At 31.5% G+C, this 18,346-nt stretch overlaps 2 protein-coding genes across 3 annotated transcripts; one reads left to right on the forward strand and one right to left on the reverse strand.

Moving 5' to 3' along the window:
* Positions 1-1,348: 1,348 nt before the first annotated feature.
* FH6 (formin homolog 6) lies at positions 1,349-7,004 on the forward strand. Its single transcript, XM_083067168.1, has 4 exons — positions 1,349-2,932; positions 3,042-3,244; positions 5,320-5,561; positions 5,688-7,004. Exons 1-4 carry the CDS (start codon positions 1,539-1,541, stop codon positions 6,474-6,476), a joined length of 2,628 nt encoding a protein of 875 aa, XP_082923294.1. The 5' UTR covers positions 1,349-1,538; the 3' UTR covers positions 6,477-7,004.
* Positions 7,005-10,037: 3,033 nt separating this feature from the next.
* BT4 (BTB and TAZ domain protein 4) lies at positions 10,038-16,543 on the reverse strand. 2 transcript variants are annotated; one of them, XM_020374836.3, is made up of 6 exons: positions 16,291-16,543; positions 12,324-12,604; positions 11,898-12,028; positions 11,078-11,384; positions 10,667-10,977; positions 10,038-10,424 (listed from the first exon to the last, which is right to left on the reverse strand). In XM_020374836.3, the coding sequence occupies exons 2-6, from the start codon at positions 12,588-12,590 to the stop codon at positions 10,304-10,306; spliced, it is 1,137 nt and encodes a 378-aa protein (XP_020230425.1). In that variant the 5' UTR covers positions 12,591-12,604; positions 16,291-16,543; the 3' UTR covers positions 10,038-10,303. The 2 variants fall into 2 exon arrangements, with proteins under 2 accessions (XP_020230425.1, XP_020230426.1); XM_020374837.3 differs by having other exon boundaries at positions 12,324-12,607; positions 16,291-16,541.
* Positions 16,544-18,346: the final 1,803 nt, after the last annotated feature.

Raw genomic sequence — 18,346 nt, forward strand, 5'->3', positions numbered from 1 at the left:
AGAGCCACAAATAATAAACAATAAATAAATAAAAAAGAATATAATTAAAATAGGTTATAATGTTGCTCGTCATTCATCATGCTTGTGTGCTAATTAAGTTATAACCAGGGAAGGGACGAATTCAAATAAATATATAAGTAGAATTTAAAACACGGGATTGTATTAACAGATATTATTGTGTATAAAAATTATAGTTTACATGTTTTATTTTTTATTACTTTATTATTTTTGAAAAGGATACCGGAAACAAGCTAACCCCTCGTCGTCCCAGGTTGTCATATTGGTGAATAGCACATTATTATAGTTTTAATACTCGTGCAAGTTATATAGCTAACCATGTCCTTTAATGGCTGAATGAAGAATAGTTTGAAGAAAAAAAAACACGTGAGAATGCATATTTTAGTTTAGTTAGATTTAGACGAAACAATATATTAATCTCTACAAAGATAATTGAAAATCAAATATGTCTCTTAAAATTTCAATTACAAATATGTTTGTACGTATAATTATAAAGTGTACGTAGTTACATCCTTTAAAAGTACCCTAAGCATCCCGCTTTTCAACCACACTTGAATTTCTTATTTCTTATTTTCTTTTTTGGTTACGGTTTAAGAGGTGACATTCGGAATTAAAATTGGAGATATAAAAAAAATACCCATGTCATGTATGCAGACCTTATTATTCCCTCTCCAATTCTCCATCAATAAATAGTTAAACACACCGTCCAGACAAAGTGGACACAGCTTGAAAATGAAGTTTAGTAGAGCAGAGCACTATGTTTGGCTATATTTTGGTAGTGCAGTTGTATAGCCAACCTTTTAGATTTGCTTCACATCTTCCTTGTTTGGTAGATTTTCGTTTTTTTCTAGCTAAATTAATAATAGTAATATTATTCAATGCTAGTAATTTCTTATATTTAATTCTTCAATTAATTTATTAAAACGTATAAACATTTATTATTATTATTATTATTATTATTTATTAGTAATATTTATGAAAAATATGAACGTTCTGAAATTGGGAGTTGCAACTTGCAAGCAATTACTCGATTGATGAAAGGAAAGGTGAAGGAGGAAGGACAGCAAGGTCGAATTTGTGCCTTGCCCTCGTTACTCGCAAACGTACTCTATTTTTTAATATTACCACTTGATAACCATCATCTTCCTCATAATTATATATTTATCCACTACATTTATCTTTATTTATTTGAAAAGCGCGCACAAGAGTGCCACGTTTCATTCCCACTGCTATATTCTCTCCGTGTACATTGGGGGTTCATTTATTAGACTGTAAATTAGTAAACTTTAGAAAGAAGAAAATTGCATAATATTTATTTATAAAAAAAGTGTAAAATGAGAAGTGCGGCTACTGCTGAGTGCTGACGGAAGCTTTGTAGCATCCAGATCTTACATTACAGCCGAAAGAAGTTTCCTTTTTTTCTCTCTCTCTCAGTCTCAGTCTCAGACACTCTTTCTCTCTCTTATTTCGAGGACAGGAATTCGCGACATGAATTGGCTGAAACAAAACCACAATTCACCATGAAAGCTCCTAACTTGAGCTTCTACATCTACATCGTCATCGTTACACTCTCCCTATCCATCCCAGTCAACGCTGCAAAACAAGTCAATGAATCCGGCGCAAGAAGAATCCTGCACCAGCCATTATTCCCGGCGAGTTCAGCGCCACCGCCAGCAGCCCTGTCTCCGCCTCCTCCGCCGGCGGAGACCCCTCCTACCCCCGACAACATCCCCTTCTTCCACGAGTACCCGGGGGGGCCACCGCCGGATCAGAACCAGAACCAGAACCAGGCATCGGCGTCGAGTTCAAACAGCACAATCGCCAACCCAACGGCCACGCAGCCGTCGAAAGGAACAAAAAACGTAGCAATCGCGATCTCCGTGGGAATCGTGACGCTGGGAATGCTCTCAGCGCTGGCGTTTTTCTTATACAAACACAGAGCCAAACACCCGGCGGAGACGCAGAAGCTGGTTGGAGCGACTGGGAATAGCAATAACAATAACAATAACCCAAACAGGAATAGCGAGGACGCAAACGCAAACGCAAACGCAGCGGCACCACCGTCGAGTTTTCTCTACATTGGGACGGTGGAACCCACGCGCGCCTCGACCGCGTTCAGCGACTCGCGAGAAAATAATAAAGCCAACCGATCGCCGTACCGGAAGCTGAAGCCATCCGATCGCTATAGGCCGAGTCCCGAGTTGCAGCCAATGCCGCCGTTGAGTAAGCCTCCCGACGGGAACTACCCGCCGGCGGTCTCCTCCGAAGAGTCCTCCGACGACGAGGAGACGACGGCGTTTCACTCGCCGCAGAACTCGTCGGTCGATGGTTACTTCACGCCTGCCTCGCGTCAGAGCTCTCTCGTCAACGGAAGTCCCACACCGGTCGTTCCGTTCTCCAAGAGAACTTCGCCAAAGTCACGTTTTTCGGCTCCGTCGCCGGAGATTAGACACGTCATGATTCCGTCGATAAAGCAGCCTCAGCCTCAGCCTCAGCCTCGGCCTACGCCACCGTCTCCGCCACCTCAGCATTTCCGAAAGCCGAAATTCTCGGCGCCTCCCGCACCTCCGAATTTGAAGCAACTTCAGTCAACAACCGACACTGCTCCGCAAGTGTCTAGGCCTTCACTTATCCCTACTCCTCCTCCGCCTCCTCCGCCGCTGCGGAAACCTGGGTCACCGGCGGTTAGTGGTTCCTCTAATTCTGCATCCGTAAAGAGGCAGTCTTTGTCGCCGGTTCAGAGCAATGGGTCGAAAAGTTCAGAGGTTGCTCAAAGTGTGAGCTTTTCCGAGAGGCTTGAAGCCAATGAAGCGGAAGGAGCAAAACCCAAGTTAAAGGCTCTGCATTGGGATAAAGTGCGTGCGACCTCAGACCGTGCTACTGTGTGGGACCAGATAAAATCAAGCTCCTTTCAGTGAGTCGAATCAGTTAACTTAAGTAACTCGTGTAGTTTTGAGGAAGTTCCGAAGTTGCACAACTGTAAACTAATGTTTGTTTATGTGGTATGGTGTTTTATTTAATAGGTTGAATGAGGACATGATGGAATCGTTGTTTGGCTGCAAAGCCGTGAATTCTGCCCCGAAGAAAGAAACTGCTAGAAAATCAGTTCTTCCGTCCGTTGATCAGGAGAATAGGGTGTTAGACCCGAAGAAGTCACAGAACATAGCTATACTGCTCAGGGCTTTGAATGTGACTAGAGATGAGGTGTCGGAAGCGCTTTTAGATGGTAAATTGCTTTCTTTTTTGTTTATTCTTGACAATTTTTGGTTAGTAGTTGGAATTTATACACTTGCTCCACAGATCTCTGATTTGGGTATTCATGGTTCTGTTAAGTATTTCTGGTCTGATCTATAGTGTTGATTCTTGAATTCATATGTAATACACCTGCTAAAGCATGCAGTATTTGTCTGGATAGATTTTAATATTACCTACAAAAAAAAAAATGTTTCAAAGATGTGTTAATAGGTTCAAAGTCTGTTTATCATACCGGGAAACATGGAGTGGGGGCATAAAGCTTACCCATAACTGTTTATGCCAATGTAAAGAGAATGAATCATACAAGAAATATAATGTGTGGTGCAAGAGCTTCTTCTTCAAGTCATCATCATTGCATCTGAAATCGAGTATGAACATGTTTAAGCAGCATCATGCCATGTGTATTATTATGTTAAGCAATGAAATTAGGTATTCAGGAACTGTGAACTTCAAAATGTGAGAAAAATAAAATCCTACCAATAAATTATAATACTCCGGTCATAAAACATCCTTTAGAAGTATAAAACAATAATTGAACATCCACCATGGTGGGATCGCACCACTTATTCCTCCACTCCCGGCTGAGAAAGATCTTCTATTCACAAACTCAATAAACTCAGTTCTGCCATGGCCATCATAGCCAATCAGCCTATCACTGTTGCAATTCTTTAATTTAACTACCTAGTTTCGTGGTTTTGGACTGTAACTGTCATGTCTCCCTAAAAGCAAATAGTACCCTTGTTTTGGGGTTCACAAATGATTCAGCCAGATCATCATATTATTCTTGCTTCCAATTGAAAAGATAGATTGTCCTTCTCATTAAGTGAATCGCATTTCTTTTTAATCTTTATCTTTGTCTCTGGATCTTTCTTTTACAAATAGAAATAACGATATCTAATTCCTTGATACTTGATATCAACTGGGTAAATTAGTAAGTGGTAACTCTCTGTTTACATTCCTTTAATGGCTCATTTTTCCTAGAAACCATCAACAAGTATATTGGTGTCAAAATTTTAAATGTCACGCATTTTTCATATTCATATTCTTAATAGAGGAGTCACAATGCTTTTATAAATCCACCTCAAATGCAACAAATAATTGTAAGGCGTTAATTTCTTAAAGAGTTTCTTTCATAATAAAAGCTGGTGATTATTTTTTGCATTCAAGTTTAACATAAAGCTAGTTTTATTTCTTCATTGTGTTAATATTTTACGAGTATTGATGGTAAGTTATCGAAGTAAAGGAAGAGACTTTCATATGATTATTATTTATGGAAAAGACATATGATTGAGTGCCAAAAGAACAAAACAAGTGTTGTGGAATACTTTGTGGAAAAGAAATGTGTTCAACTGGCTTGTATTTAGACTCTAACTATTAGTGTGAGAATTCTTGAAGGTGAGACTAAGGATTTCCTACAAGGATAAGTTTGCATCAAAGCTAAACCACGAGTCCTTACTTGTTTTGGATGTGTTTATTTGGGTCATACAAACATTATCCCTAAATGCATGCTTTTGCAGATGATATATTTTGATTGAGGAAAAAAGGGAAGAAGTTAATTCTAAACTAGAGCTTTAAGGTGATTTGGACACAAGCAAATGTCACTAGGGGCACCAGTGAGAGTAAGTTGCTTGGATTTTAGCCCTCTAAAAAGGAGTAGAAGGAAACCAAGAAGGATATTAGAGGAAATTATGAAAATGGATGTTATAATGAATAAATGTTATACCCTTGAGAATTTGGTTTTTAACCAAATTCAATGGTGACCTGTGATTCATGTAGTCAATCTCACCAAGTAGGATAAGATTATTGTTGTTGTTATTGTTCGAAATTACAAGACCCCAATGTTTCTGGTTTATATTAATCTACTGAATCAGTAATAAATATGTTAAATATCTGATTATATATTTACATAAAATAATGTCACAGGTTATGTCCTTGACATGTCTATTTTTTTTTTTTTTTAGTTTTTCTTTTACCTTGAACCAATTGCTTATCTACATCCTGTATTTCCACTTTGCTAATTGGTGGTATTATTTTTGGATGAAACAGGGAATCCTGAAGGTTTGGGCACTGAGTTATTGGAAACCCTAGTAAAGATGGCTCCTACTAAAGAGGAAGAGATAAAACTTAAAAACTATGATGGTGACCTCTCAAAACTTGGATCTGCGGAAAGATTTCTTAAAGCGGTGCTTGATATTCCTTTTGCCTTTAAAAGAGTTGAAGCTATGCTATACCGAGCCAACTTTGATTCAGAAATTAACTACCTTAGGAAGTCTTTTCAAACCATGGAGGTCTATCTAGCTTATTTCAATGATTCAATCTCTTATCTTTGTTTTCTATTTTTGTACAAATCTCTTCTTATATTTGATTTCTTGATCTCTTATAGGAAACTAACCAATCATTTGTTTATGTGTCAGGCTGCAAGTGAGGAATTAAGGAACAGCCGATTATTCCTCAAACTCCTTGAAGCTGTTCTAAGGACAGGAAACCGAATGAATGTCGGCACTAATCGAGGGGACGCCAAAGCTTTCAAACTGGATACACTCCTAAAACTTGTGGATATAAAGGGAACAGACGGAAAGACCACATTGCTCCACTTTGTGGTCCAAGAGATCATTAGATCTGAGGGTGCAGGAGCAGAGTCTGCAAATGACAATGTGAAAATGGATTCCAAATTTAATGAGGATGAGTTTAAGAAGCAAGGGTTGCAGGTTGTGGCAGGACTCAGTAAAGATCTTAGTAATGTAAAAAAAGCAGCAGGAATGGATTCAGATGTCTTGAGCAGCTATCTTTCAAAGCTTGAAACAGGGCTTGATAAGGTGCGATTGGTTTTGCAATATGAGAAGCCAGATATGCAAGGCAATTTCTTTAACTCCACAAAGTTATTTCTGAAATATGCTGAAGATGAAATTGTAAGGATCAAAGAGGATGAGAGAAAAGCCTTGTTTCTTGTGAAAGAAGTTACAGAATACTTTCATGGGAATGTAGCAAAGGAAGAAGCCCACCCTCTAAGAATTTTCATGATTGTAAGAGACTTTTTGAATATTCTTGATCTAGTGTGCAAAGAAGTGGAAAAGATGCATGATAGAATTGTTGGTGGTTCAGGTAGATCCTTCCGACTAGCTCAAAATGCAACTTTACCTGTTCTCAACAGGTACAATCCAAAGCAGGATAGAAGCTCAGATGAGGAAAGTTCATCCCCCTAGTACTGTGAATACAAAACAAAACCTTAGTCTTTCAGAATAACAGGGAAAGTAAATGAATGTTGTTGCAAAATTTAGTTGATAGCCAGCACTCCAGGATTGGATTCATTGGGTTTAATGCCATTTCACTAGTAATGGTGAAAGAAAGCCTTCCCTGAGACTGAACATCAAACACTTCAAATGCATAGTGGGGACGGGGATAAAAAAGTGAACTCGCAGTTGAACGGATTTCCCAGTATACAGAAATGGGTTGCAAAGATTCACTGCATCCTTATCCTACTTCTTTTGGAGAAGAATAAGCAAAATTTTAAATTTGGTTGGGAGAGGAGGGGGGGGGGGGGGGGGGGGGGGGGAGGGGTGTGCATCATTTTGTTTCTTCATCTCCAATACATATTCTACAGCCAAAATAGGTTTTATTAGGTCAGAGTTCCACACATTTGTCATATTGTAGAACGTTTTGATTTTACTTGAGAAGTTTATATATGTATTTTTTAAATCAATCATCAATAATAAATAGCAGTTTTGCAGGAATTCCTTTGTGTGCCTAACATTTTCAGATTTATACCATCATTCCATAATTAATCTTCAACTTATTCAATGTTTGAAGCAGCCCTAGAACCCAAGGGAAAGGAAATGAATGTTGCAGTGTAGGGGTGAGCATAATCGAACCTCATCTACTAATTCAGCTCAACTTAAGGTTGATTTGGATTTTAAAATTAAATTTAGTGTATTTTTAGGATGGTTCAAGTCAAGTTTTGGATCGTACAATTCGATTTAATATATAATATAATATTCATTTAAAAAGTATAAATTTTATTAAATTATTATGTATTAATAATAAAATTTATTTAGTTATTAATGTTTTATAACATTATATTTATAATGAAATTATTTGTTTTAAAATATTATAAAAAGTAACTTAATTTAAAATTTATATTTCTTTTAATTTATAATTTAGTTATACATAATATTAAAATTAACATAGTATATCAAAGTTGGATTAGTTAGATAAAAATGATCCAATTAAAATATATATTATTTCGGACATTAGGCGGACTAAATTTAAATTTTAAAAAATGATTTGATAAAAAAAAAAAAAAGGGCAAAGATGAACTTGGTCAATTTGACCTATATTCACCCCTATTGGAGTAAATGATAAATTTAAATTTTTACCCACACTAGTTTAACAATAGAAAAATTTTCCATTTCTCTTTGGCTACAAATTAAGATTTCATTACAAATATCTTTTATATAAGACAATTTTATATAAATCGGTAGAATCATTATAGGTAATAAAACTTTTTTTTAAAATATTTGATACAGTTATATATCTAAAGTCAAACTTGAAACTTTAATTAAATTAAAACAATTTCATACCGGTTAATTTAAATACTTGGTGTCGCATTTCTATTTTTATTTCTTTGTATGCACACTCAAGTATTCCTCAACTTCCTGCAACGAAAGATGCATGTGATTTTTAAATTGCAAGTATTTATACGAGATTTTTTTTTTCATAAAATTCTGGCAATTTATAAACTAAGTAAGGAGGCATTGCAATAATAGTATGTTGATAAGTTTTGAAGTTTAAACCAATCTTCCATTGTCTTTAATGACCCACCATCATATAAATTGCTGTATTTAAATACAGTCAGACACTCATAATTGTACAAAAAAATTTAGTCGATCATTAATTATCTAATTTAACCTGTAGTAAATTCTCATAAAGCAGGTTCAAACTTGGCCCCATGTAGATAATACCTGAAAAGCATGCCTCAGGGACAGGGTCTTAGAACAATGTACAAGTGTACGCGAAGAATATATCATTTTGAGGTAAAAAAAAGGACAACAATTTTCTAGCTGATAATTTATTACGAGCTTATTATATATTTTGATAGAGAAATGCGAATAGGAAGAGGTAGGTACCATTTAAATGCTTGAAAGAGGTGGGTAGCAGCGCAACGACAAAGGTCCAAATAAAGAGGACTAAAACGACCAAATAAAATCTTGTCTGCATCTTCGACCACGACCACCGACTGAATCGTTCTCAGATTTCCTTTAAAATGCATGATCAACCCCCACGCCCTTTTAATTACAAGAGTTTGTTATAGGCATTAAAACCAAGCTTTTTAATTAGCGGTGGTAATATTTGTCGTCACATGCTCTTAAGTTTAATTTTTTATGTATTAAAATAATATTTTATTTGTAAAAATTATATTTTATAAATATAAACTAATTTTTAATTATTAATTTTGAGATATTACGTAAACTACATTCATATTAAAAAAAAGTATTAATTAGTTAAAATGAGTCTACTATCATAACGTTCGAATAATTTATTTTAAAAATAATTATCTTAAGTTTGTTGGTTTCTTGAAAAAAAAAATTGTTTTCCTAAACGATTTTTTAAATACTCCTTTATTCTTCTTTCTTTTTCTAAAATTAATTTCCCTCAAATATTTAAAAAAAAAAACGAAAGATAAAACTCTATAAACCATAAAATACATCGATTAGCTTATGAAAATAATTCATAAATTTTCTAAATAAACTCAAATAATTATGTTTACTTTTGCTAAATTAACTTATAAATTAGTAAAAAAAACTATAAACTTTTTAAATGTCTTATCAAACATGAACTTTAATGTTTGAGAAATCTATGTTGAATTTATTAATTTATGAGTTTATGTAGATTTATTTTTCTCTTTTATCTTTCTTATCAAGTGATCTTGTAGTTAAGAGATGAGGAATTTCAATCCAACTTTGTAGCCTAGACTTGTTTTTTTATAATTAATTTAAGTTCCTTCTTTTTTATTATCTTATTGATTACTTATTTTTAGAGTTGTCAATTTAGTTATAAGATTTGACCAATCTAAAAATAAAGTCAAACTAAACATTAAAAATGATGATTTAAATAAAATCAAACATTTTTACCTTAATTTGCTTAGTCCAACAAACAAAATAAACTTAGATTGGGCTAACCTATAGGCTTATAGACTATCCCATTAAACTAATAATTGAAATAATCTAAATTAACATTAATATGTAATATGTTATAAAATAATATAATTAAATATTATAAATACTACAACAATAATAATCTTTCACTCTTTTGTATTTACTTACAAAGTTATGGTTACAAACTTAGAATTAGAATTAATAGTCTTCCACTCTTTATAATTCTTTAGTTATTTTAGCTTTTATTTGATTTTTAGATCATACTTTTAATTAATTCCATATTTTATTTTTATTTTTTTGAATGTTTAGCTCAAATAAAGATAAATTTATTAATTGATAATTGAATCCCAATTCCTTGTGATGTCAATTTTCACTTGTACTACTAAAATAATTTGGTATACTTTCTCATTATCTATCAATAAATATAAACCATAAATTAATGACAAAATCTTTAGTCAAAAAAACTTAAATATTTTCATAGTTAAAAGAATAAAGAAATAAAACAAAAAATAATATTAAAAAAAATATTCTTCTACTTCACACACACATATACACACATATATATATATTTAACAACTTGTGTTGGTGCGACCGGTAAAGAATTCACGTTACTTAACCAAATAATAAGAATTTAAATTTTAACTCTTGTAAATACAGAAAACTCAAGTTGAGAGATAATGTTTGCCAATTTAATACATGCAAGTTTTTTTTTTTTTTTTTTTTTAAATTATTGAGGTATAGAGGAGAAACACTTGGTCTTTAGAGGTCCACTCCTTACTAACATTACATATTTCGTACAATATACAATTAAAACCTGGTTTTAGTCTTAGATCAACTGTTGTGATCCATGACTCTATATCCCCACCACAAACCATTAATTATTGCGGCAGAAAGCAGGATGCTATCCCAATTCCTCTTGTTCTCAAGATCTTCTCAACCAATATTTTCCATCTAATTTCGTCTTTCTTGCTTTGTGTTGATATTCGCTGCTTAAAGTTCCTGAAATAAAAGGGTGTGTTACATTGCATGTGGATACTGAGATGCATCAAGTGAAATCTCACTTGGACAATACAAACTATTATAAGAAATGTAAGTAATACTCTCCTTATTATTAGTTGAAATCACAAAACTAGATGGAAAATGAGACGTTAGACTCACAAATTTTTTTACTTCTAAACAATTTCAGTCAATAATTGATAAAGTATTATAAAAGAGAGTATCGCTCAACCACTATTAATTACCTGCACAAAGGAACTCTACAGTAATCTGGATCAGCACATAGTCGAGAGTGCAGCTCCAATAATTGCCACATTCTCTTGCAATGAACACAACCTCCAGGGACCCTCAACTTGCACCCAGCAAAATGACGAACAAGCAATTCTAGCCCCTTGCATGCAGCATACTTACACGGTTGGTTTGCTTTGAAGTCTTTATCATGAGGACCAATAGTTCGACAACCATCTCTACAAATGTGAACAAGAGCTTCCATGGCCTCGTACAATTGTAGATAGATCTCTCTTTCCTTCATTTTTCTAATCCTCTCTTTTTTAATCTGGATAATCAATTCATGTAAAATCAATTAGACAAAGGACTAATGAAGTTTCCATGGTGGAAGGAAAATGAAAAATGGAGAGAAAATGAGAGTGTCTTACATGTTCCTCATCAATCACTGACTCCAGAATTTCCTTTTCTAGAACCGGGTGGCTCAGCTTCATTGACTTCCATCCTTCTGATGCCGAAACAGCTTTGAAGTTTTTTAGCACCATGCGGTGACAAATGAGGCTGAGCCTTGGAGCATCACACAGTAAGGCAAGTTGAAATACATCAACCAAATTATCTATGGTGAGTAAACCCAATTCTAGCTTCTGTTCACATTCACTTTTCAAGTGAGGGACCACGTATACATGTGACAACACCAGCAAATGTAGCACGAATTCATCCATTTCTTCTTTCTCATAACTATGAAACAAATTAGGAACAAATGCATACATATCAATATAGATAATGTAGGACTAAGACGAATCTAGATTCTAGACTGCAAAATTTTGAATAAATTATACTGACAATTCTGTATATTTTAATGGTTAAAGTAATATTTTTAAATAATGTATTTTTTAAAAAATAATTAAGAAGAGTTAATGCAATGTTTAAGGAGTGTTAACGTAATATTTTTCAAACAATTAAGAGGGGGTCATTGTAAGGATAGAAAAAGTAATGAGTTTATACAATTTCACAAAACTTCTAAGAGTTTAAGTATAACTTACTTTAAAATTTTAAGAGCGACAAACATTAGCCAGCAATTGACCAGAATGATTTGATATAGACCAATCAAACAATTTTAAAGTCGAGGAAACATAATTCAAGAGAATATTATCAATCCTTGCGCCACCCCAAAACATTTGTGCTGTTATTCAGTTAATGATTTCTACACATTTTGATAATTGAGGTTCATAGAGGTGGGATCAAACGTACCTGGAAGTGTACAAGAATCGAATAAAAACTCGAACAGCATCATGTGGAACCCCAATGATTGAGATTGTTCGCCATCGACCATGACGTTTTGTTTGCTTCAGCATGCCTTTCAATACGGGAGAAGTCATGCCCTGTCCATATAGAATGAAATCAGTGGTATCTACAAAAGATAACGTAAAAATCCATAAATATTCACGTTTTTTGTAACAATTTGATGACAGAATACTGGGATTCTATGATTATGATGATTGATGCAGATCATACAACAATTGCATTCCAGAGACCCGGAATTCATTACGAGTTTAATTTATAAACGTGTAAATAATATTTGCAAAAAAACATTCAATAGGATTTTGATCATTTACCATGTCATATACGATACGACCGTAAGGCAAATTCCTAATGAAGTAGAATGAATGAACTTACAAGAATGTTAGAATGAGCATAAACAACGCCACCGTTATCAGTATTAATGCAAACATCTGCTTTATACCCTTGATCAAAAAGACGCTCCCACAAATCTGTTCCGGTTGATGAGACATTGTTGCTGCGCCATCTTGGTATTGAATTATTCGGCGCCACATATTCACAAGAACAACTGGTTGATGCTGAATGGGGCAGAAGTGGCGGTACCGGAGTGAATTTCTTAGTATTCTCGAGAGATTTACAACAACTACTGTCCATGTTAGCCATCACTTTATGCTTCTCTGCTGCATAAACAGATATAAAACCAAGTCATGAATAATGAGAAATCTGGTTCTTCGCAGAATACTGTCACGGAAAAAGGGCATGTGAGAAAGATATGGATCTTAATTTTGATGGTTTAGATCATGATTTTATCCAATTCCAACGTCAGACAAGATATGCTGAACAAAACCAAATAACAAATGTATTTGGATTTAATATGTACATGAATTTTAAACCGTTATTTAATTCTGCTATTTCCTTTTATTGTATAATTAAGATAAGCGATTCCACGTAGGTTTGGATAAAATGTCGTAGATTCCACGTGGGTTTGGATAAATGTCATATATGGTTCTCGTTTATATAAAAAGAATTGCTATGATTCTCTCAAAGATCGAGGGATTTCAATATATTTTTCTATGTAAACTCATAAAAAATTTTAAAAAAATTAATTTAATTATAAAATGAATAATCCAAATTATACTTATAAAATAAAAAGTAAGATAAGATTATAGAGATTAAAATGATAAGATTTCAATAATATTATAAAATATTAAAAAAAGAAAAAAATTAATAAATAATAAAACTAAAAAATTATTAAAATTACAATATAGAAATTAAAAAATTTAAGACAAAAATTATACTTAAAAAATTATTAAAATTAAAATATATAAATTCAAAAAATTTAAGTGAAAAGATAAAAATATACTTAAAAAAAGAAAAAAATTAATAAATAGTAAAACTAAAAAATTATTAAAATTACAATATAGAAATTCAAAAATTTAAGACAAAAACTATACTTAAAAAATTATTAAAATTAAAATATATAAATTCAAAAAATTTAAGTGAAAAGATAAAAATATACTTAAAAAATTATTAAAATTAAACTATTTAAATATATAATAATATTATTACAAATAAATTAGAATATATAAAATAAAAATAAAATGACTAATTAATTAAAAAATTAAAAAAATTAAATATCATAAATATTATTTAAATAAATTATTAAAAATATAAAATATAAAAAACTATACCTGTACCCTTTCAAAAAAAAAAAATTCTCCTTTTAGTCATTAATCTTTTTTTTTTGGTAAAGTTATTTTTTTTAAAAGTTTTTAGTCATTCATTTTTGTAAAGAATTTTCTTTTTTCTATATCATAAGTATCATTTATAGGATTTTAGAAATAACAAAAGTTCTACCTATTTAAAAAAAAATTGTATATTCAAGATTCAAACTAAAAAATATTTAATTAAACACAAAACAACTTTACACATCAAGTAATATTTATGAAAAGAGTTTAATTTCAATACATTGTGAGACTTAAAAAGTTCAGAGTCGACAAATAAGAACGGTGTAAACATTTTTTTACATTACAAGCACATAATTTATTTCTTTTACGGAATTAAGGACTATATATAAAGACGTTACTAAAAAAGAACATTATTCGATTTACAAGAATTAAAAATATATTTAACTCAAAAAAATATCATAATAAAAAATATAAAATTATTGATGTAGTATTATTATGGATATGTAAACATTTTTTAGACAATCATCTAATTATCATTTTTAATATTAACTACCTTAAACGTGATAATAAATATGATTTCTAATTATTTAACAGTAACATTTACATTGAAAACGTATGTCTACTAAACTTTGTTGTTATATAGTGTTTAATATTATCATCGTGACTGTTACTATTATTATTAAAAAATTAAATTGATCTATCTAATTGTAAATTTATACGCAATTGATTAAAAATTAATCCACATGTTAAATTGATGAAAATTTAAGCTACATGTTTAATACAAAAAAGGTTCTTGAAATGAGATGATTTTCGAATTCCCTTTTTCCTTTTCTTTTTCTAAAACAACTTGTGTGGTTATGTTTTTTTTTCCGATTTTTATCGTGGCCTTAGGCCCAAAAAAAATATCAAGCACTAAAATGCATATTACATTTGGGCAAAACAAAAGCCCGTCACATTAGCTTTCAACGTGTGAATAGGGGGATAGACCTAAAAGACATGGTGATAAAGGGGGAAAGGAGCGACCTCAACCCCATACAGTATAAGTATTAATTGATTTTGGAAATTATAAAAAGTTTACATGTATCTAAATTGTTAAGAACCGAGGGTTTTTTAACATAAAAAAAATACTCCTTTGTTCCGATTCTTAAAATTTAATTTAGAATAATTATTTTTTTCTTTATATAAGACTCGATCTATATTATTTTATATATTAATTATTTTTAAACTAAAATATCTTTAATTAAAATATGTTCTCTTAATTGGATGAAATGTATTAATTATAAACTCTTTAACTCTTTAAAAGACATATACTCTTAAATAGTTAAAAAAGATAATTGAATAAATTTTGGAGAGAGAATAATATAAAACACACACCAATATTAATTAGAAGAGATAAATAGTATAAACATACTAGTTTTTAAAAAAAATTATAAAAGTAGGACAAATTTATTGTTATTATCTATATTAACTAGTTTTCCTAATTTTAATAAATTAGGTAGGAGATATTTTGTCAATCCACTATCCTAGAAATTAATGACAAAGAAAAATAAAATGCGAAGCTTCATCGAATTTAAATTTCTAACTTCAACATTTTAAATGTCATATGAAAACATTTTTTTTTAAAATAATCATAATATTAATATGAAGTATTTAATCTCCACTGAATACCATAAACACACACAAAGTGCATATTTTACTCTCAATATAATCTATTCATTCAATATCCAAAGTCAATATTCAAACACTAGACATCAAAGTTGCATAACACAAGCAGCTATCTGCCAATCCATTTTTGTGTCGGATCTTCCTTGCTAACACGGTGAAACACACATATCTTTGTATAAAGCCCTGTAGATCTCAGGAGATTGCTATTGGTACTCTCAAATTGCTATTTAAACTTCTTACCTTTTAAAAGACATTGAGGAAAATTCTCAACGAGCCTAAGGCCCAAAACACACAAACAGGTAAATCTAAGCATCAAGAAGCCCATTACGACGTTCAAGAGCATTCATTCTCTTCTGGAAAGTATAATAAAAGAAAATTACACATACCTAAACTATTAAGAACCAACGGTCATTATTGATTGTTGTAGAGAGATTTTATTTAAGCCAATCATCTAACCCAGAAATAAAAATACCAGAAAGGTTCAATGAATCTGTACTTGTAACCTAAACATCCAAAACGTCATATCAAACACCTGAATCTTCCAGTTTTTAAACACACCTATCATTGCCGAAACCCTACAAAACTATCATATAACGATTGATTTTGATTGCAAATTGCATGATCTCAATTATCATAACACAATTTGCCATGGCGCAACTCGTCAAATTGCGATTACGATTAGGAATCACGACAACAACGTCCTTCAGCTCACGCTCCCAATAATAAATCGCGGTTGCGATTGATTAACGTTTTAAACAAGCGAAATTCGCCATGAACCAAACGAAATTTCTGGGCATGCCAGGGGATCTAAATGATTTATCTACGCCGAAATTGACAAATTGACCAGGTAGATATTTATGTCGCAATCAATTTTTGCAATCGTGAAAAGTGAAAAGGAATAAATTAAAATTGGCAAGCACGATCTGAAATGAAAATAAAAGCGGTAGCGGTGCAGATAAAAACATTGATGGCGATGGAAATAAATAAAGAAAGAAAGTGGATGAGGTTACCTGGTGTATGAAGTTTGCAGTGGCTAGTGGTTGAGGTCGAACTCTCCTTTCTCAATAACACCACCGTGGGGGATTGAGAAATGTGAAAGGGCGGTGATGCAGAGAAGAAAGGGAGAGAGCGACGAGGATGAATAATCAGAGCCTGTGTGTGATGCTCTAGACATTTCCGTGAAAAAGGAAACAAACAAGCTAAAAAAACTCACCCACTCCATCTGTCACTCTTGTTCCTACCTAAAAATACCACAACACAAATTGTGGACATCTCTCTCTTTATTTTACATTACCTAAAAACTCTTCACCTATGTCACACCCCATTCCTCACTCCATAATATACACTAATAAATTATATGTAAACCACTGTAATTCACCTAATTATGCGAAATCCCCTCGTCTAACCTTATTGTTATTGTAAAAAAAGAAAATGCCAATTCTACTCAAGCTAATCATTCGAGTTTACTCTCTGTGAATTGCGCAAAAGGTTGTAACAACTCTATAATATCTGTTTATTTTAAATCTTGACAAAAAAAGTATAATAAAAACTAATTTCAAGTCATTGAATGCTATTGAAGTATATAATAACTCTAACATTTATTTCAACTGTAAAGTTTATATTAAAACATACCTGGTGATTATAGAAATTAATCATTTTTTTCTTTTCCTAGTCTTATGGAGAATTGCAAACTGTAGGCTTTCGGCTAATTCATTAGTTTTTTTTTTTTTTTTCCTTTTCTTCTTTAGGTAATTACAATTTTAAATAATAATTAATTTGTGACTGAATTTCAAACTAAATTATATTAAAGTATTTGAAAAAAAATTACTTAAAATAGTCAAATATTTGTTTTAAAATAATATAGTTAAAGTTGAAAATAAAAATTAATAACGAAGCCAAGTACGCTAATTTCAACACTTCAGGCCTAGTTATGGGTCGGCCCACGTTAGGTATGTCACATGTCAAGTCGGGCCAAGTATCTTGGGTATCAATTTGCCAAAAATACCATCAATAAATTTAAAATTATTTTATACATTATGTTGGTACGTTTCAAATTTAATAAAAAAATATTTTAAATATAGATCTAAAGGAGAAAAAAAATGTTTAACGTTATAAAAAAATGTTCATAATTAATTTAAGTTAATGTTTCTCATTCCATTTTTCATTTTGTCCTCTCTGTTTTGGGTTGTCCAATGAGCTGGTTTTGTGCAAATTTGGCTGGTATTTCAAGAGTTCTACAAGGATAAGGAGAGTGTTTGATGGTTGTTCTTCTTAATAAATTTGAGTCCTTGGGTGGCTTAAAACTTGAAAAATGAAAATATGTATATGGTTACCTATATGGTCACTCGATCACAGACCTCAGTCAATTAACAGTTAAACTCGATTAGCAAATTATAATTAATTTAAATAACTTTAGACGCAAAATTAACTTTTCAAAATAAAAAGCTTCAGAAAATTTTGAGAAGAGTGCCTGTGTATTATGACTATATTATAACTATAATAGGGTTCAATTTCAAGTCAAAATGATTTAATTTTTTTTATAAATAAATCTTCAAAATTGAGTAATTAATATTGAATTTAAGGACATTATGAGATTTTTAAAAATTTAAAATAATTTAGTCATGAATTATTATGAGATATCTCGTATTTGAATTTAATTCAATTCACTTAAAATTTCAAAGTGATATTTGTCGTGGATGTTTGATACAATAAATATAAAACACACAATTACTTATATATTTTCCTATGTGTTTTATCCTATTTTCCCCATATTTACATATATTCCTTTTCTACCACAACACTAATACTATATTATTTATTTTAATATTATAATATTTTAACTTAAAATTAAATAATAAAAATTGAATATTAAAAAAATTAAATTCATACAACTGTGTGAATTAAAAATATAATTAATTAATATAATAATGAACATTTATATTATAAATTAAATAGGCCAAACAACTTTGTAGGTTCGGGTTTTAAAGAAAAAGAAAAGGGTTACAAGTTTCTTAATTTTAAATTTTGGGGAGTAAAATTTTACAATTAGAAAAGAACTAGAATAAC

This window comes from Cajanus cajan, chromosome 11 (genome assembly GCF_000230855.2).
Source record: "Cajanus cajan strain Asha chromosome 11, NIPB_CcT2T_4, whole genome shotgun sequence".
NCBI classification, from domain to species: domain Eukaryota; kingdom Viridiplantae; phylum Streptophyta; class Magnoliopsida; order Fabales; family Fabaceae; genus Cajanus; species Cajanus cajan.

What these genes read in the sequence shown, in the direction of transcription:
- FH6 (XM_083067168.1), top strand. Translation starts at nt 1,539, where the DNA reads ATGAAAGCTCCTAACTTGAGCTTCTACATCTACATCGTCATCGTTACA. An exon ending in ATAAAATCAAGCTCCTTTCA is followed by an intron (nt 2,933 to 3,041) that starts GTGAGTCGAATC and finishes TTTATTTAATAG; the next exon opens with GTTGAATGAGGACATGATGG. An exon ending in AGTCTTTTCAAACCATGGAG is followed by an intron (nt 5,562 to 5,687) that starts GTCTATCTAGCT and finishes TTTATGTGTCAG; the next exon opens with GCTGCAAGTGAGGAATTAAG.
- BT4 (XM_020374836.3), bottom strand. Translation starts at nt 12,590, where the DNA reads ATGGCTAACATGGACAGTAGTTGTTGTAAATCTCTCGAGAATACTAAG. An exon ending in CGATTCTTGTACACTTCCAG is followed by an intron (nt 11,385 to 11,897) that starts GTACGTTTGATC and finishes TTTGTTTCATAG; the next exon opens with TTATGAGAAAGAAGAAATGG. An exon ending in CAGTGATTGATGAGGAACAT is followed by an intron (nt 10,978 to 11,077) that starts GTAAGACACTCT and finishes TTGATTATCCAG; the next exon opens with ATTAAAAAAGAGAGGATTAG.